The 21053-nt window shown below is 41.7% G+C and overlaps 1 protein-coding gene across 16 annotated transcripts in view; it reads left to right on the forward strand.

Moving 5' to 3' along the window:
* Positions 1–21053, forward strand: part of SYNRG (synergin gamma) — a 96738-nt gene that overhangs the window by 64134 nt on the left and 11551 nt on the right. For 11 of the 16 annotated variants that reach the window (XM_008011131.3, XM_008011133.3, XM_008011132.3 and 8 more), the window contains 5 exons: positions 4993–5586; positions 7025–7188; positions 8354–8407; positions 9168–9264; positions 11439–11587. In XM_008011131.3, the coding sequence (XP_008009322.1) occupies positions 4993–5586; positions 7025–7188; positions 8354–8407; positions 9168–9264; positions 11439–11587 (1058 nt within the window). The remainder of the gene's footprint in view (positions 1–4992; positions 5587–7024; positions 7189–8353; positions 8408–9167; positions 9265–11438; positions 11588–21053) is intronic. The other 5 variants (XM_008011134.3, XM_008011140.3, XM_008011148.3 and 2 more) reach the window with 2 other exon arrangements.

The raw sequence follows: 21053 nt of genomic DNA on the forward strand, positions 1-21053 counted from the left end.
GTGCCACTCCCACCGCAGCCTGGGTGACAGAGCCAGACTCCGTCTCGAGAAAAAAAAAGAAGTAGCAAATGAACATGAATGGAACACTGGCAATATCAAAAAACCTGTGCTAAATCCTAAAATAATGCACCAAAGAACCAAAAGGCCTCAGTTGCACTTCCTGTCTTCTGTGTTCATTTGGTGTCTCTTTGATGAGATTTTTACTGATGACTAGGGGCGATCCCACTGTGTATCCTGACACCATTCCTTAGCCTTCTGACTTCCTGTGACTTAAAATATCCACAGGATTTCCAGTTTTCGTTTTTGAACTTAAAACACTGACACAGAAACCCAAAGGTGCTTATAGATAGTGTGTATATAATTTAAACCATAGAGTTGCGTGAGTCAGTACAAATGAAGAACAGGAAGTTTTCATACAGATTAGAAAACACTGGAAGGCAATTAAACAGCAGCATTTTCCAGCCTGTCCACTTACACGGTGATCACTTTCATTCCTGTTTTCTTCAGTGTTTGAGACTTACAGGACACAGACCAGGTGTTTTAGTTAATAGAGAATATGAATACGACTGATCTCATAGGTAGATCAAAGACAGAATAGGGCCTAAAGGAGATTAGGGCCCAGAGTAGAGAGAAACTGAAACGTACAAGTATTTTACGGTTTGCTTTGGTAAATGAAGTTTAGATTAAATCAGTACTGTAAATTAAAATACGTTTCTTTCTTAGTCCAGTAAACATTTTTATTGCTATTTTATTGCTATTTTATTTTATTGCTATATAAAATAGTGGAATTTGCACGTATATCTCCTTTCCTCTTTCTCTCAACTCCTTCAAAAGCCAGTAACTCTTCATCACCTGGGCATATACTGACAGCTTTAGTAAATGTCTTTGGGAATGAGCTTGGCTGTCTGTGTCCTGTAGTAGCAGCCGACATTCTTTGTTCTAAAAAATACCTTGTTTTCATGTACAACATCCATTCAAAAGAGATCTGAATAGAGGTTATGGAAGAGACTAATAGGGTTACTTGCCAGCATAAGCAAGAAATACACGTTTTGATCTGAGATCCATGATGGAAAACAGATCGTATACGTTTATTCCTTTGGCCTTTGTAATAGGACATTCCTGGCTGCAAACAGATGTATGCATTAAAACACACAATTTGGCATATTATCTGTGTGCAAATGCAGTTCAGCCTAGCACAGCCTAGGAGTTCCGCAGCAGAACTGGAAATACAGTAGTGATTTTCTGTTCATTTTATTGCATTCATTCTCCATTTTCTTTTTCCTTTTTCTCTTACAATTTTCAGAATTCAGCTATCAAATTGAAAATCCATCTATACTAGCTTTCAGTGATTACAAACTAAAATGTGGGTTATTCCACATCATTTTTTCAGACAAGACTTCTATCACTTATGTTGTAGGTCTTACATAATCTTTAATATTTTTAAGACCATTATACAATAATACGTATAACTGGACTGCTTAGAAATGTAGAACTATTAACATGGGAAATGAAAATTTTCTTACTTTAAGCTACATTCAATGAACTGATGTACCACATTTTTCTTAGAAAATGGTTTACAAATATTTGCTATGCCAGAACATACTGCCCTGTATTTATATTGTTTATAAATGCTAAGTTTAGGGGCATGGTGTTCTGTCTCACATTCCTTATGTACCGTCAGTACTTGTGTTCCAATGAATTACACTTTACGAAATTACTTTTTCACACTATAGTAGCCAACAAATAAGCAAAAGTAAATTTAAAACTCAATTTTGAGGCTTGGTTTTAGTGAATCTTGTGTATTTACTCTTCATTTTAAGTATAAAATATTTCTTTTTAAGTCTTTCATTTGCTTTCTAGTCTTTCATTTAGTCTTTTCTGGGAGTTGCTCCAAAAGGCAAGATGTTACAGGCGTTATCATTTTTAATAAAAATAAGATTTCCTGAAATTTTAAAAATGCTTAAAAATGCCTCAGCTAAGGCAATCCCTTATTGCCTGTAATGCCTTTTACCTGATTATATTAGTCATTTTAGTTTTTTAAAAGACATTTTGTTGTTGTGTAATTGCAAAGAAAGATCTTTTTATTACCATAGCAATATCTTGATTGCAGTGTTTGATCTGGAGATAATTTTCATTAAATTTATCATTTGCCTCTAGGAAAATTGTCTCCTTTTTTTTTGAGACAGAGTCTCAAACTGTCGCCAGGCTGGAGTGCAGTGGTGCCATCTTGACTCACAGCAATCTCCGACTCCCTGATTGAAGCGATTCTCCTGCCTCACCCTCCCAAGTAGCTGGAATTACAGGCACACGCCACCACGCCCAGCTAATCATTATTATTATTATTACTATTATTTTGAGGTGGAGTTTCGCTCTTGTTGCCCAGGCTGGAGTGCAATGGCGCGATCTCGGCTCACTGCAACCTCCACCTCCTGGGTTCAAGCGATTCTCCTGCCTCAGCCTCCCAAGTAGCTGGGATTACAGGTGCCTGCCACCACGCCCGGCTAATTTTTGTATTTTTAGTAGAGACAGGATTTCACCGTGTTGGTCAGGCTGGTCTCAAACTCCTAACCTCAGGTGATCCACCCACCCCGGCCTCCCAAAGTACTGGGATTACAGGTGTGAGCCACCATGCCCGGCCTGATACCCTTTTAATAGGAAAGATTCTAGAAGCAGTTCCTAATATAGTTTCCCAAAATGCTTTCATAGGACCTAGGAATAAAAATAATCTGTATTATGAAACATTCTTCTGAATGTACCCCTCCAAGAATAGTCCTGTATTTAACTGCATCACCCGCTGATTGAATTTCACCTCATTTGAGTCTGGACACCTTCTGGTCCCTTTAAATAGTGGGGAAAAAAACAAAAACAGAAGAACACTACAGCAAAAGACCAAGAAAGCTTTGGGTTAAAGGCTTTTCCATTCATTCTAAACTCTAGATGTTTCACCTGAGCCCAGGCTCAATGGCTCATGCCTGTAATCCCAGCACTTTGGGAGGCCGAGACAGGCGGATCACCTGAGGTCAGGAGTTCAAGACCAGCCTGACTGACATGGTGAAACCCCGTCTCTACTAAAAATACAAAAACTAGCCGGGCGTGGTGGCAGTTGCCTGTAGTCCCAGCTACTCCGGAGGCTGAGGCAGGAGAATCACTTGAACCCAGGAGGCGGAGGTTGCAGTGAGCCGAGATCGCGCCATCGCATTCCAGGCTGGGTGACGAGTAAAACTCCGTCTCAAAAAAGAAATTAAAAAAAAAAAGAACCTTTTCACCTGAATCTTTTTTTCCTTCTGTTTTATAAACCACATTTGAAGGGTATGATTGCACCGCAGAATTTTTAAATATACCATCATTCTGTGAAAAGTGTTTACTTTTTGCTGGTTGGTTTTTTGTATGGCTACTGTTTTTTGTTATTATTAACTTAGTACCCCTTTCCTAACAGCTCAAAGGAAAAGAGATTTGGATTATACCATTAGAAGAGCTATGGAAATGTCAGGAGCCTCTTACCCCTCATAAATTATGCAGTATTGCTGTGAAAGAAAGAGAAAAATGACTCCATGGTGGTTCACCTGTTGCCTTAGTTCTGAAAATCTAGGTCACAAAACTTTTGATCAGTTTCCTTGTAAATCACATATGTGGTTGTCAGAGGAAGAGTCTTGTATTTAGCCTTCTTGCCTCATGTACAGTGACTACAATGAAACTAAATGCATATCAACCCACTTCTCCACACCAGCCTAATTCAGTCTTGGCTGGTTTTGCTTTTTGAAAATGAGCAAGAACCTCTTTCTCCTAGTAATACCACTAAAATGCTGAGTTGACTTTTCATTTTTGCTTTGAAATTCCCCTCTAGGCCCTAAAGCAGCAATTAACTGTCAAGTTGAGGCTGGTGGCACCTATGCAGAGCAGACACTAGCTATTATGTATTGCTCACCAGGCGTCAATCTGGCCTTTTACACACATGCTCACGGTTGATGGCCGTAACACAGTCCTTCCAAGTACATGGTCTTCTCCTCATTGTACTGATAAGCAAACTGAGGTTCAGAAATGTTCAATCATCTGCCTAGTGCCACACAAATAGTAGGTAGCAGAGTTGAACTCAGGTCTTTCTAAATCAAAAACCTACATTCTTTCTGCTGTTTTATGCTGCCTTTTAAATTACTTAACTATATATTAAGAATGCTTTGTAAAATCAGTCGTCTGCCCCAGCAGTTCTTTTTTTTTCCTTCTTTCCTTTTTTTTTTAAATGGAGAGTAGATACATAGTTGAAGGAAAAAGTGGAGCCCAACAGGACCCAGATCTTTTTATTGCATTTTTTAAGGGCGAAAGTAGATCAGATTGATGTTTCTTTCCTCATACTTCATCACAGCAATATGATGTCCAATTTGACCAAAATAACAACTAGGTAAGTAATGGCTTGATTAAAATCTCATATTTGGCATTGCCTGAGACAGAAATCCTAATAATTGATAATATTATGACAGAAACCCTAATAATTGATTAAAAGTTAGATGACATTATTTTCATTCTAGTTTTGAGAAACTGTCAACTTTTAATTATTTTGCCGTGTACATTTCACATGACCATGTTTTAAAGGCACATTTTCCAACAAAGTCAAGATGAAGGGAGACATGTTTTAGGCAAGGAATATCAGTATATTTTTAAGTTTATAAGGGAACAATTTATTAAATGACCCCAATCGTATATCAAATAGTATATACATTGGTAGATGAACCTCCTATCTTTTTTTAGTAATTTTTATAGCCAAAGAAAATGGTTCTTGGTAACTAAATGTAAATGCCAACTCAAGGCTAATGTGGGTTTTTTTTAAGATCAGATTTTACAGCCCAACTCTTTTAATTTTAGTGCAAACTCTAAATTTAGCTAATTTCAACATAGTATAAAACTAATCAAATATGCTAGGCATTTTGCTTCTACAGAGTTTAGGGCATTTTGCCTAAATTGCTTGCCTCTAATTGTGGGGTCTTATTTCCCTTTCAGATATAGAGGACTTAAAATATGCTGCTTTTGGAAGCTACAGTAGCAATTTTGCAGTGAGCACACTTACAAGCTGTGACTGGTCAGACAGGGATGATGCAACTCAGGGCAGAAAACTCTCTCCATTTGTCCTCTCAGCAGGAAGTGGATCCCCCTCAGCCACCTCAATTCTTCAAAAGAAAGAGACTTCATTTGGCAGTTCTGAAAACATCACCATGACATCTCTCTCCAAAGTAACAACCTTTGCAAGTGAAGATGCTCTTCCAGAGACCACCTTCCCAGCGTTTGCCAGTTTTAAAGACATGATTCCTCAGACCAGTGAGCAAAAGGAATATGAAAGCAGAGACTATAAAGATTTCACAAGACAGGACCTGCCTACAGCTGAACGGAGCCCAGAGGCCACTTGTCCCAGCCCAGCGTCCAGCGGCGCCTCTCAAGAAACCCCCAACGAATGTTCGGATGACTTTGGAGAGTTTCAAAGTGAAAAGCCCAAAATCAGCAAATTTGACTTCTTAGTAGCCACTTCACAAAGCAAAATGAAATCCAGTGAAGAAATGATCAAAAGTGAGCTGGCAACCTTTGACCTTTCTGTTCAAGGTGAGTAGCTTCCAAGGTAGATTTTACTATTGCGGTTTTTTCCCACTGAGATGTTAGATGTTCTTAAGAATAAAATGTTGTTCCCTGGTTTAGCAGGAAATAGATTTTTCTAATCTTTGAAATCCGGGTCAATTACAGATAGCTATAATAAAGATTTCCCTGAGACCGGAGTCAAAATCAGTATCCCTCATATAACTGTTTTATGGGCTAAAAACAAGCATAGCATACAGGTATTGTTCATTAGCTCGTTTGGTTAGAGGTGTGCTGTGTTAAAAGAGCCAGATACATGGATTTGAGCCACTTGAAGGCACGTTAGCTCCGCTCCTCTTCCCTGGGCACAGATAATGTCTTTGAATCCAAAGGTTGCAATGTGGTGGCCGTGGATCTACATCCAGCCTGCGTATCACATTGACCCACACAAGAGATTTTTAAGTACGAAGTAATTGCCAGTATTTAAAAGACATGAGTTTTCCCAATCTGGATTTCCACCTTTTCTTGAGAAGTCATAATATCTGGCACTAGTAGGTCTGCACTCCCATATGCTGACAAGCAGCTGGAGCCAAAAGCACCGCTCCCTGTAGATGGGTCATTCTCTCTCTCTTGCCATAATCTTCACCGCTTCCTGTCTCAGCGGACCTACTTAGGGTATTCACTTTCCTTGCCTGGTCTCTGAAGGCATTTGAGTTTGCCTCTTCTGCTTTAATCTCATCCTGACTGAAGGGGTCGTTGATTTCAGCTGGATTGAGAGCCTGTGAAGGAACTCGGTTACAAATCCATAACAAATGACTGGAAAAGCCACACAACTCTTACACACTGGTATTTAGAAAGGTGCTTTTGTTCTCCAGGCTCCAGTGATTCTGCACTGAGCATTATGGAAGACTTGTGATAGATCAGAGAAGAGTCATATTGAAAATAAAAGGCAGGGAAACCAAGCAAGAGAGAACAGTGGCAAGAATTCAACATGTAGCTTCCCGGAAAGAATGAATGAGGAATGTGTTTGTGAATGCCTCATGACATAAGCATCTGAAGAAGAGGGTCGTGGGCTGGGCGCAGTGGCTCACATCTGTAATATCTCAGCACTTTGGGAGGCGGAGGCAGGCAAGTTAACTTCAGGTCAGGAGTTCGAGATCAGCCTGGCCAACACGGTGAAACCGCATTTCTACTAAAAATACAAACATTAGCCGGGCACAGTGGTGCACACTTGTAGTCCCAGCTACTCAGGAGGCTGAGGCAGGAGAATTGCTTGAACCCAGGAGGCAGAGGTTGCAGTGAACCGAGATCGCACCGCTGTACTCCAGTCTGAGCAACAAAGCAAGACTCTGTCTTAAAAAACAAAAACAAAAACAAAAAAAAAGAGGGTTGTGGTAGCGAGGAAGAGCCTCTGCCTGAACTAAGATAGGTGGCCAAAACCTTTGACTGTATTCTCCCCTTCTCCCAGGATCACACAAGAGGAGTTTGAGCCTCGGTGATAAAGAAATAAGCCGTTCTTCCCCTTCTCCGGCTTTGGAGCAGCCTTTCAGAGACCGTTCCAATACTCTGAATGAGAAGCCCGCACTGCCCGTCATTCGAGACAAGTACAAAGACCTGACGGGAGAGGTGGAGGTGAGAGGAGAGCTTTCTATAGGGGATGGATAACAGACCAGCAAGCACACAGGACCCCAAGAAAGAATGCTCTCAGCTTTCACATGGGGAAAATGAGGAGCAGAAAGGCACAAAGCACCAGACATAAACTATGTAATTAAAGTGAGAGAAGGGTAACATTAGCCCTGGGTGAAAACATTTTCCAGGTGTGGCACCCACTGAAAGTAGTCAGTGACCCTAAAACCAAAACTATTCATGGGACTTCACAAGGATGGCAGAGTTTGTAGAATTCTTCTTGAGCACTTAGACTTTATTGTCTTCATGAAACCTCAAAATAGAGGAGACAGGGAAAATATTCTGAATTTTTTATTTTTGTCTGCTGCATCTTAGTACATTAGCCGGGCATGGTGGTGCACACCTATACCACAGGATGTTCCTCCTATGGCCAACACACTTAACTTCCTGCCTTTCCCTACTCCTTGTTACACGTGCACGTGGGCCATGTCCTCACACACAGCATTACAACCAGGGAGTGGAAAGTCAGCAGCCTAATAGCAGTTTCTGTACGAGATAGCTACATGCTAAGTGCCTTGGAAGAAAGGCTTACACTGTTACTGGTGGAACAAATGAGGCAACACTCACAGGGGGAAGCTGCTGGAAAGCATGTCCCTTAGACTCACAGATCCTGTGCTCAGAAGTTACATTTAGTAGTAATTTAACATAGTTATTAGTGAGTTCAAAAGATAAACTGTGGCCGGGCGTGGTGGTTCATCCCTGTCATCTCAGCACTTTGGAAGGCCAAGTTGGGCAGATCGCTTGAGCTCAGGAGTTTGAGACCAGCCTGAGCAACATGGTGAAACCCCACCTCTACCAAAAATACAAAAATTAGCCGCTTATGGTGGTGCGCACCTGTAGTCCCAGCTACTCTGGAGGCTGAGGTGGGAGGATTGCTTGCATCCAGGAGGTTGAGGCTGTAGTGAGCAGAAATCACGCCACTGCACTTCAACCTGGGCAACAGAGCAAGACCCTGTCTCAAAAAAAAGAAAAAAAAACTGCTTGGACTAGAGTGATTGTAATAAAACGGAAAGTCTTCCAAGCTCAAGCCCTTTGAATTGACAGAGTCATCAATAGAAGATTCCAGGTTGGCGCTCAAGGCTTAACCCAGTTCTTTTTATCAAATTCACAGGAAAATGAGAGATATGCATATGAATGGCAGAGATGCCTGGGGAGTGCCCTGAATGTGAGTATGTCATTTTCGCGTTCACATGTATGTAAGTGTTCTCTTGTGCCTTTTTGCCTTCTTGGTTCATTTGAATGGACAGAGGCAAACTTCAGGAGAGCCTTACGTGGATGTCCCTGGGCGAAATGAAACTCTGTGGAAGTCATACATCGTAGGTGAGGCTTCTTTCACACTTACAATAGCAGACTGGCTCATGTGTCAGTCGTCTCCTCATCTGTCATTGTGTTTAAGAAATACCAAAGTGATTTCATTAACTCTAAATCAAAATAATATTTAAACTAAAGAACCTGTCTTGGCCGGGTGCAGTGGCTCAACACCTATAATCCCAGTACTTTGGGAGCCTGAGGTGGGCAGATCACGGGGTCAGGAGTTCAAGACCAGCCTGATCAACATGGTGAAACCCCGTCTCTACTAAAAGTACAAAAATTAGCCAGGCGTGGTGGCACACGCCTGTAGTGCCAGCTACTCAGGAGACTGAGGCAGGAGAATCACTTGAACCCGGGAGTTGGGGGTTGTGGTGAGCTAAGACTACACCACTGCACTCCAGCCTGTGCTACAGAGTGAGACTCCGTCTCAAAAAAAAAAAAAAAAAAAAAAAACTGTCTTTTCTCTTCCAAAGAAATGGAGGATTGTTTCTTCAAGGATAAAATGAGATTTTTTGACACCTCGTGGCTTTTCGGTTGGGTTTTCTACTAACAGTAAATTGATTTGCGATGACTTTTGTCAGTTATGTAAAGTGATGTGATTTCATTTCTTGTAGGTCATTAAGAAGGCAAATGATACCTTAAATGGAATCAGTAGTAGTTCTGTTTGCACAGAAGTAATTCAGTCAGCTCAAGGCATGGAATATTTATTAGGTATGTTCTTTTATATTTTACTATTGAAAATGATGGCACTTTGCATTATTTTCACTTTTCCCTTTAATTATTTTAAGCTAGATCTCTCAAGTTACATATGACTTCACTAAGAAGTATCTGCATTTGTGGGTAAGACACTTAAGTTACAGGCAGTAAACTACTGAACTTAAAAAGTCTCTATGGCTAAGTTTCCTCGTCCTTGTTATATACATAATAGCAAAAATGTAAAATTATGTCTCTGTTACTGGTTTATCAAAGAACCTGAGCTACTGATGCACTGAAATAAAATCATCTTGTCTCCCATCAGTTCCTTACCATACTCTATATTCTTTCTCTCAACTGCTTAATGACACCACAGAATCCTTAACCTCCTGGTCATCTGCAGCAATTAGATATGTCAGTCCAACGTGAAAGCGCAGCCTCTGTCCGCTTCAGTGTTCCTCCCTTCCCCAGGCTCAGGCTTGGCCTGTGGCCGGAGCCACACACACTGGACCCTAATCTTTTTCAAATCTTTACTCACATGTCAGCTTCTGAGTGAAATCTTTCCTAGCATCCGTCTCTCCGAAGAGTATCCTCTCTCCCCACCCCGGCACTTCCCATCCCATTCTCTGCTGGATTTTCTCTTTTGCTCTATTACCTTTAATTTCTTACATATGTTACTTATTGCTCTTTTCTTAAGACAGGATCACACTCTGCCACCCAGACTGGAGTACAGTGATGTGATCATGACTCACTGCAGCATCCACCTCCCAGGCTCAAGCAATCCTCCCACCTCAGCCTCCCAAGTAGCTGGAACCACAGGCGCGCACCACCATGTGTGCAGCTAATTTTTGTAGTTTTTGTAGAGACAGGTTTTCGCCATGTTGCCCAGGCTGGTCTCGAACTCAAGCGACCCACCCACCTTGGCCTCCCCAAGTGCTGGGATCACAGGCGTGAGCCACTGCGCCTAGTTACTTGTTGTTTTTACGCTCTGTCTCCCTTCACTAGAATGAACCTCCAAGAAGGCTAGGATTTTGGTCTGTTTTGTTCGCTGGTGTGTCCCCAACACCTAATCTAGTGTCTTGCACGTAGTTGGCACTCAAAAATATTTGCTGGATGAGTGGAGAGTGAAGGGATGTAGCCTCTGCCTTACTCCTGCCACCTCACTCGGGGTCTTCTTTTCCTGCTCAAACAGGCACAGTTCTGCATAAGCAGATGTCCACCAGGAAATGGGACACCTGTCTTTTCTCCTCGTATCCTTGTATCTGTGGAAGATTCTCTTAGAAGCCCCCTCACTTGGCTTAGGGTGGGCAGTAATTTCTGCCCCTCCCTTGGGGAAGGAAGAAGAAAGGCCATAGTGCTGTACACGGGGCTGCTGAGGCACCACTCTGAAGATCCCCTGGAATTCCTCTGTGTTCACTTAGAGAGGTCGGGGTCATGTCTTTGGTGACTGTCACATTGCAGGCGTTAGGGATGTATCTGGTGGCTGTCCTTAGAATGTGAGGTACTTATCACCTCTCATCCTTGCTTAAAGAGTTCAGCCACAATTTAGAGACCACAGGAAAAGAACCGGTCTGCATCCTGTTGCATGTGTAAAGATAAGTGAAGTCAAAGTGTTTGTAAGACCTTCAGAATCAGAGGGGTGAGATATTTCTTAATTACTTTTTGATGCTATTAACATTTAGATTCTTTTAAATTTTTACTGTCCCCATTTTCAGCTAGTTTATTGGGATTTCCCAGATTCAAGCAGATGGACTCATAAATAAACCTCCCAAAAAACAAAAGCTAATAACTTGCATATTGCCTGCCATTCTCCAAGCACTGTTGTAAGCCTTTTACCATGTTAACCTGTTTAATCCTCTCAACCATCCTTGGAGGAGGTGCTGTTACCGTCCCAACTTCACAGATGAGGAAACGGAGTTACAGAGAGGTTACGTGGCTTGCCTAAGGTCATGTAGCCAGTAAGAGGCATAGCTGGAGTTTGAACCCAAGCAGTGCAGCTTTAGAGTCTGTGCTCTTACCAGTGAGCTGTACAGCAGCATTGAGAAGTGGATTGGTCCCAGAGAATAGTATGTACACCTCTGTCCAGATGTACCCTTGTTTCTAACAGATACCAGCAAGCAATGATGCTCCCCTGTCTGGTTCCTCTGTGTCTCCACTGCCAACACTCTCTCTCTGCTCTCTCATCCCGTCAGGTGTTGTTGAAGTGTACAGGGTAACCAAGCGTGTGGAGCTGGGGATCAAAGCCACTGCAGTGTGCAGTGAGAAACTCCAGCAGTTGCTGAAAGACATCGATAAAGTATGGAATAACCTAATCGGCTTCATGTCCCTCGCCACACTCACAGTAAGTCCATGAAACAACTCAACAGTTGCTTTCCTTTCCAGAAACCTAAGCTGTAAAGCAGAGTGTGTATTCCTATGATGGTACTTACTGAAGGCTGAAGGTGTCAACTGGAGCATGTTGTATTAAAGGAGGGAGATCACAGATGTGTGGTCAGCTGAACAGTACCAGGTGGGCTTCTGATCTCTTCAAGGCCCAGGGAACCTAAGGAAAAAAAGAGTATAGGAAAACATTCACTCTGGCTACACCTTTCTTAATTCACATAATACATGAAAGTTTTGCAAAGCATTGGTTTGAGATACTCCCTTTGCACTTCTAGTTATTTGTGTCCCCATATGTGTCCTTTCAAAAAGCTATATGATACCTCATGTTGCCATCCTGTAGTTTGTTTAGCCCTTCTTTTTTTAGGTTCTTGGGTTATTTTCATTTTTTTTCCTGTTATGAGTAGTTCTCTAAATAACAAATCACTGTTCCTTTGGGGGGTGTAGTTCCTCCAAGTGGAGTAGGAGGTCAGTGTGTGTGTCTGCACGGGTGCGTGCATACATATGTAGCTGTTGTTGCATTTATTAGAAGGCTTTCCAAGAGCTTGTATTGGTTGCAGTGCTACCAGATATATATAAGTACATGGATACATTTCTGTACATTATATCCTATCAGTTTCTTAATTTAACAAGCATGCAATTATTCCCGAAGGTGTTTTTTGCATTTTGTTTTAATTTTATGAGAGGCTTTGCCGTGTTCCAAATGACAGTTTACTATTTCTGTTTCCTTTGTGTATAAATGGATTGGACTCTTTTGACCATTTGACCATTTATTCCTTGGAATATGGTTATTGACCTTATATATTTCATATTTGTAATAGATTTATATACATATATATAAGCTTGTAAACTTTTATCAGCTTTTTTTCCTTCTCTATTACTGTCCCTTTTTTACATTTCATTGGGCGAAACTATTTTATTTTTATATATTCATACCTATTCAGTTTGTCTCTGATGATATCCTTTATTTCACAATAGTCAGAAGTTTATCTTCCTTCCACAGCTGGAATAAATATGCTATTCCAATTTTTTTTTAACATGGAACACTGTGACCCATCTGAATGGGATTGCAGTTGTGTGGGAGGAAGCAGTTCTAATTTTCTGAACTGATAGCCAGGTGGATACCCAGCTACCCCAACAATGTGTCTTCAGCAACACATCCTCTCACCATTGTCATGTTGCCTCTGGTTTGTAATATTAAAGTCTTTAAGAGTTTAAATAATTTCCAAAACTTTTTCTTGTTCCCTTGAATCAGTTCTCATTTTCTAACCTAAAACCGTAGGTAGATAATTTTTTTAAAAAAACTGTTCTGGCAAGTGAAGTAAGAAATGAAGTATTAATATTGAAAAAAGAGATAAAATTATGTTTAGTTGGTGATAATGAAATTCTTTTAAAAATCTAAATTCAAGCAGCCAGGTGCAGTGGCTCACCCCTGTCATCCCAGCGCTTTGGGGAGGCTGAGGTGGGCGGATCACTTGAGCCCAGGAGTTTGAGACCAGCCTGGGCAACATGGTAAAACTCTGTCTCTACCAAAAATACAAAAATTAACCAATCTCATAACTTGGTCAGTCGATAGATAGATAGATAAAAAAATACATTTTTTAATCTAAATTGAAGAGTATAAATGTATTGCATGTGGCAAAAATTCATAACAATCCTACATATTAATAGTAATTAGAAAATATGATGAAATTAGGCCAGGCATGGTGGCTCATGCCTGAATCCCAGCACTTTGCGAGGCCAAGGCAGGCAGATCAGTTGAGGCCAGGAGTTCGAGGCCAGCCTGGCCAATATGCTGAATCACCATCTCTACTAAAAATACAAAAAAAAAAAAAAAAAAAAAAAATTAGCTGGCTCTGGTAGCGAGTGCCTGTAATCCCCACTACTCGGGAGGCTGAGGCAGGAGAATTTCTTGAACCTAGGAAATGGAGGTTGTAGTAAGCCGAGATGGTACCACTGCATTCCAGCCTGGGTGACAGAGCAAGACTCCGTCTCAAAAAAAAAAAGAAAAGAAAATGAAGTTAGAAACCTAATTTTTTTTGTTAGAAAATATAACGAAGGCCAGGCACGGTGGCTCGTGCCTGTAATCCCAGCACTTTGGGAGGCCAAGGTGTGTGGATCGCCTGAGGTCGGGAGTTGGAGACCAGTCTGATCAACCCCATGTGTATTAAAAATACAAAACTAGGCCGGGCGCGGTGGCTCAAGCCTGTAATCCCAGCACTTTGGGAGGCCGAGACGGGCGGATCATGAGGTCAGGAGATCAAGACCATCCTGGCTAACCCGGTGAAACCCCGTCTCTACTAAAAAATACAAAAAAAATCTAGCCGGGCGAGGTGGCGGGCGCCTGTAGTCCCAGCTACTCGGGAGGCTGAGGCAGGAGAATGGCGTGAACCCGGGAGGCGGAGCTTGCAGTGAGCTGAGATCCGGCCACTGCACTCCAGCCTGGGCGACAGAGCGAAACTCCGCCTCAAAAAAAAAAAAAATACAAAACTAGCTGGGTGTGGTGGTGCACACCTGTAATCCCAGCTACTTGGGAGGCTGTGGCAGAAGAATTGCTTGAACCCAGGAGATGGAGGTTGCAGTGAGCCGAGATCACGCCACTGTCTTCCAACCTGGGCAACAAGAGTGAAACTCCGTCTCGAACAAGAAAGAAAAGAAAAGAAAGAAATATAATGAAATTAGAAATCTTTAAAAAAAAAAAATCTATTAACTAATTCAAGTCCATATCACTTTTGAACTTCTGACCTCTTTTTTTTTTTTTCCCCCAGACAGTCTCGCTCTGTCACCCAGGCTGGAGGGCAGTGCTGCGATCTCGGCTCACTGCCACCTCGTGGGTTGAATCCACCTCGTGGGTTCAAGCGATTCTCGTGCCTCAGCCTACTGAGTAACTGGGATTACAGGCATGCGCCACCACGCCCAGCTAATTTTTGTATTTTTAGTAGAGACGGGGTCTCACCATTTTGGCCAGGCTGGTCTCAAACTCCTGGGCTCAAATGATCCACCCACCTTGGCCTCCCAAAGTGTTGGGATTATACGTATGAACCACTGTGCCTGACCTTGATACTAATATCAGAAAGAAATTTCTTTTGTGGGTTCTCCTAAAGAGAAAACTGATATAATCAACATTGTCTTCTAAAAAAAAAAAAAAAGAAAAATCCTTTCAGTAAATAAAGCAACAGGTTTCATTGAGTAGTTTCTTATTACATCTCTCAATATAGGCCAAATGGCATAACTCCAAAGTATAAGAGGAAGTCATTTTAAGTGTGGAAAAAAATAGATTAAATTGTAAACTAGGAGGTGTAGCAGTGCATACTGATGGCAGGCTCGTGTCTTTGCTCTGAAATGGAAGCATACAAATCAACGAAAAATATACCAACATCTCAGTAACGTATGAGCAAAAATGTGAAGTGATTTGTAAAAGGGGAGGTACAGTTAATCAGTAAACATTAATTCAAATTAAAACAAGGTTACATTTTTTACCTACTTTTTTTTTTTATTTTTTATTTTGAGACAGCTCTCACTCTCTTGCCCAGGCTGGAGTGCAGTGGCGCTATCTCGGCTCACTGCAACCTCCACCTCCCAAGTTCAAGCAATTCTCGTGCCTCAGCCTCCCAAGTAGCTGGGATTACAGGCACCTGCCACCACGCCCAGCTAGTTTTTGTATTTTTAGTAAAGACAGGGTTTCACCGTGTTGGCCAGGCTGGTCTCGAACTCGTGGCCTCATGTAATCCACTCACCTCTGCCTCCCAAAGTGCTAGAGGCATTACAGGCGTGAGCCACCATGCCTGGCCTGCCTACTAATTAAGCCCAATTTTTGTGTGGTCTATTTGTTTGAATACTAATAGTGTTGATGTGGTAAAATGTGGACTATATACTGTAGGGTGGAGTCACCTATGGAAAGAGAAGTTTGGCATCATGCTCTCCTCCTGGCTGTGAACTTCTTGAAGACAGAGATCAAGACTGCGTTTTTCATCTTTTCTTCTTTATCTGAGCACAGTGCCAGGCACTATGTAAACATTCAGTGAACACCCAGTAAAAGCTGAATGAATTAAAGGAATTAATATTCATTCAGAGTAGCTGACTCAGTAATTCCACTTCTGAGAAAATGTCCTAAGGCAGCGATTCTAAATATGAATTCACAGAAAGAAGCAAGTTAAGTGCACAGAGTTGTTCTTTGTAAACATGAAAAATTAGAGACAACCTGAAAGTCCAAATCTAGAGGACTGGTTAAGTAAATTGTGGTGAATCTTTACGCCAGGGTCTTATGCAGCCATTTTGTAAAGGAACACGAAGTTTGAATGACACAGAACTGTTACTACAGGGCTTGAAGGAAATCTGCCAGAATGATATTAGGGATGTGTTTGGGTAATGAGACACTGGATTTTTTTTTTCTTTCTTTTTTAGACAGGGTCTCCCTCTGTCACCCATTCTGGAGTACAATGGTGTGATCACAGCTCGCAGCAGCCTTGACCTCCTGGGCTGAAGCAATTCTCCCACCTCAGCCTCCTGAGTGGCTGGGACCACAGGTGCACACCACCAAGCCCAGCTAATATTTTTGTAGTTTTTGTAAAGACAGGGTTTTGCCATGTTGCTCAGGCTGGTCTCAGACTCCTTGGGCTCAAGGAATCCATTCACCTCGGCCTCCCAAAGTGCTGGAATTACAGGCATGAGCCACTGTGTCCAGCCAGAACACTGGATTTTTCAATATTTTTAGTTTTTTCATTTTTTCAACTTTCTTTCGATAGCATTTGTTGCATTTATAGTGGAAAAATAAGTGTTTTTACTCTAGTAGGAGAAATGTATCATTACCCTTCATTCACTTGCAGAAACCCTCCCTGTAGATACCCCTTGTTACCCTTGCCCACTTCTCCTTTCCATTGTAATGATAAGTTATCAAGTTCTTAAAACTGAATTTTATTTATTTACATATTTATTTATTGTTTAGAGACAGGGTCTCACACTGTCACCCAGGCTGGAGTGCAGTGGCACAGTCATGGCTCACTACAGCCTTGAACTCCCAGGCTCAAGTGATCCTTGCATCTCAACCTCCCATAGCTGGGACCACAGGCATGCACCACCATGCCTGGCTTGCTAGGGACAGGGCCTCACTATGTTACCCAGGCTGGTCTCAAACTCTTGACCTCAAGCAGGCTTGCCACCTCAACCTGCCAAAGGACTGGGATTACAGGTGTGAGCCACCACACCCAGACTACTTTAGGGACTTTAATTGCAGTAAATCTGCATGGCAACCTGACATCTTTACCCTGCCTTCATCCTCTCCTGAAGCAGAGGAGAATCATGCCCAAGCTACCAGACATCTTCTCTCCTGACAGTCCACCTGACTAAGGAAGACTATAGTACCACACATCACCACCCCTAAAAGACAACTGAATCAGAATACAGAACAGAAGCTGGGGAGAAGGAATGGGGGTTGTTTACTACTTAACCTCTGTTTCTCTATTTACATTCAGAGAGGCAGAATTCTTGGGGTCTGAATGAGAGTCTTTCAGTTCTATCCTTAATGGATTGGTTAACTGTTATGATGACTAATCCAAGGAACTTGGGAGAAAAGGCATGTGTTTGCTGCAGTCCTCCAATTTTCTTTGAGCTTCTGGAATTCACTTCATTATCCTCTGGATCAGAGAAATGCATTAAACTCTGCATTTACTTCCTGAGCTCCAGCTACTAATGAAATTGATTGGCTAGTGATGTGTGCCGAGGGTGCCTGTGAAGTTGTGGGGTAGAGAAGGATGTGTCACCAGTTGTGAACTTGGAGATCAGTATGTGTCTGTGTCCTACCTAATTCACCCAACCTGCTGCTTCCTGACCTTGTCCTAATATGGAGCAGGTTGAGCCTGAATATCATCATAGCAGTAGACACTTTTATTCTTCCCTTTTACAGATGAAAAAACTGAAGCACAGAGATACTGGCAAGGCCTGGGTTTATTCTGACAGTCAGAAGTCAACTTTCTCAACCTCTGTTCTTTGTGGCCACCTTGAGATGGGCAGGTTGGGTGGGTAAAACCAGAGAGGTACTTACGTTTTTGTGGGGGGAATGGGTTGATTTTAGCATCAAGGTTAATGAGTTCAAACACCAGGAGTCTTTTCTGGCAGCAACTTGTTATAAACAGTCGAGTTCTTTTCTGCACGTTGCCCTTGCATATATATACCAGGACTATAGAGTAACTTAAAAGCCTCCTTCTTTACATTTAGATTTTAAGGTTCTTTGTTTGGGTGGCAATCGGTTCTTATTGCAGTTAACACTTGAAAACTAGATTTCTATACAAACCCCCAAATCAGCCACCCATCTCTTCTCTCCTGTTGCTGCTGGGAAAAGATGACTGTGATCATAAAGCGTCTCTGTCCTTGCCATGAGCTCTTAGAAGAAAAGTATCACAAAGACCAGGTGCACTTAACCAAGCTTGTGAATTTGGGGGAACGGATAAGTGGGGAGATTCCTGGGTTGCTGCTGTGTGTTTACTTCTTGAGATAGCTCCTCTCACCAGGTGAAGTGCAAGCCAGTTTCGTTTTTGTGCCTCTTCCCAAGCTCCTGTGGCTGCAAGCTTGCTACAGCTGCACCTTCTAGACTCTGAACACCCCTCCACACCTTTTCTTTTCTTTTTTTTCTTTTTGGTGAAATAAAATATATATATACACACACACAATAAGATGTGAAAATCTTGGTTGTACCACTCAGTGAGTTTTGAGAAATGCATACTCTCAAGCATATAACCCACGCCTCTATCAGGATGTAGACTACTCCATCAATCCGGAAGTTTTCTTACGCACCTTGTTAATTGTCGCCCTACTCAGATATAATCCCCGGTGTGATTTTTTTTATACCAAGGATTAGTTTTTTCCAGACCTTTTTCAAGTGACCTTGGTATTTGATTTTGTTGTTTTGAACAAAGCCTATTGGGTTTGGGGCCCATCTAACCTGGAGCTTTGCCCTGTTCACATATGGTGGCTCTAACTCCTTTAGTGTAAACAAATGTGAGGTAAATGCGGAAAAGGGCTGGACATTTATGCCCTTCCCTCAGACTCCCATTGTGAGTATCCTTTTCTGGCGTCAGTGTCTAGATGCTAAAGAGTGGTTTTACCTAACTTTTGTTGTTTAAGACACTAGGTAAGTGTATAGAGATGAATTAATCTTCCAACCTGACAACACAAGAATGTACTGTAAATTGAACCTGAACACCTGAGTATTCATTTCTCTAAATATCCATGTGCTTCCCCTTATAATTGCTTTTTTCACTAGGTTAGCTGTACAGAACAATAATCATTCTTTGCCCAGATTATACCATGTCATTGTACCCTTGATAACTGCTAGGTATGTCCTCTGTCTGTAAAACTTGAGTTTCCCACTGCATGAGGAATAGCACACATTCCACAGAAATAGTGTAAGGTGTGACTTGTCATGAAGAAGCCTTTACTCTAGCAGAACTGATAAGAAAATACCTGCATAAATGTAAATGACATAAACCAACATCTGTGTAGTTTAAATCATTTGTAACAAAACTATACAAACTCCCAGGACTCTGGATTAGACGCTCAAACTGGAGAAATCATTATTAGAAAGAGGCATGATTGAGGTTTTATGGGAAGCTTTTAATGCTTAACACTATTGCTTCATTTCAGCTAAATGACTTCCTTAATGAACTACATTGCCACAGTGAGGCCCTTTGATTCCATACTACTATTACTATTACTACTACTACTACTACTACTACTACTACTACTACTACTGGTTACCTTTTATCGATATTTTGCACCTAGGGCCTGTCAGTCCTTGTGCTATATGCTTTACATTCATTCTAATTTAATCCTGGTAACCCCATATCATCACATGATGAGTCCTTATAAGGGGAAGGTAGGAGGGGAAGAGTGAGAGAAAGTGATGTGACAACAGAAGCAGAGAGAAGAGGAAAGTGGCAGATGCTACCTGCTGGCTTTGAAGATAGGGCCACGAGCCAAGAAGTGCAGAGGCCATCTCTAGCAGCTGGATTATACTCTAGAAGTAATTATCACTTTTACAGGTGGAGAAATTAGGGCTTTGAGAAGATGAAACTTGACTGAAACTGACAAGTCTGTGATTTGAATCTGTATCATTTCAGAATCCATTCTTCTTCCTACTCTACGTTACTTCCAGCTTTTAAGTTACTGAAAATGACTTCTTTCTTCCGATGAAGACTGTGAGGCTGTTGCTGTCGGAAGACAGCTGCTTCACCTTCTCCAGTGAAAGTCGCAGAACGTAGTGCTGCATCACAGTAGTCATGCTTGGGCTGAGGAAGGCAGGGTGCACAGTCTTAAACTCCAAACTGTGGCTCCTTGATGTTTATTTAAGCTGGAAATGACACAGTCATTCCCCTATCCATGGCAGGGAATTGGTTCCAGGACATCCCCCATTTCTGGATATAAAAATCTGTAGACGTTCAAGTCCCTGATAAGAAATGACATAGGATTTGCATATAACCTATGCACATCCTTCTGTGTATTTTAAATCATCTCTAGATTACTTATAATACCTAATACAATGTAAATGCTGTGTAAATAGTTATTATACTATATCGGACCTTTTTATTTGTATCATTTTTGTTTTTTCCTCTGAATATTTTTGATCTGAGATTGGTTGAACCCATAGATGTGGAACCCATGGATACCGAGGGCTGACTGTACTGGCAAAGCTTTGTGCTCTCTCTTTGATACTCTTTATCCCTGGACTAAGACTCCCTCTTGTGGTAGAAGCATGTCTTCTTCGGGCACAGACTGAACACCTGCTTCTTTCTCAAGAGGTAAAAATCACCTAGTTTAGTGAGATGTGATGCACTCTGAAGTTGGCTCCCTAAATGACTTGTCATCTAAGGTTTTATCTTGTGAAGTGGGTTGAAGTTCAATAGGATTGGAACAAACAGAGAATTCTGTCCTGGAAAATTAATCGATTTTTGCCATATAAAATCTAAGAGAAGAGAAAAGGTTGTTACTCCCCTGAATTTTAGTCAATTGGCAATCACACAGGCTCTTTGATTCCACTGTTCACCTCAGTGAAATATGAATTCTTTTGTACTTCCTTTCAATGTGAAATTGACCTGTGAATTTCAGAGTACTTATTTCCTATTGCTGTGACATATCAGGAGAACAGTTTATTTTTAATGGTGATGGCATTTTTGTCATCTTGCCAGTCTGCACAATGTTTTAGACACAGGATCTTTACTGTGTCTCTGCAGGGCTATCCTCAGTTGACAGAAGGCAGCTGTGGTAGACAGAATGATGGCCCCTCAAAGCTGCCCATGTCCCTGGAACTTGTGAATATGTTACCTTTGCAAATAGGATTAAGTTAAAGGTGTTTCATTGGGGAAGGTATCCTCGTTTGCCCAGGTGGCCCCAATGTCATCACAGGGATCCTTAGAAGGGGAAGGTAGGAGATCAAG

Source organism: Chlorocebus sabaeus, chromosome 16 (genome assembly GCF_047675955.1).
Source record: "Chlorocebus sabaeus isolate Y175 chromosome 16, mChlSab1.0.hap1, whole genome shotgun sequence".
NCBI lineage: Eukaryota > Metazoa > Chordata > Mammalia > Primates > Cercopithecidae > Chlorocebus > Chlorocebus sabaeus.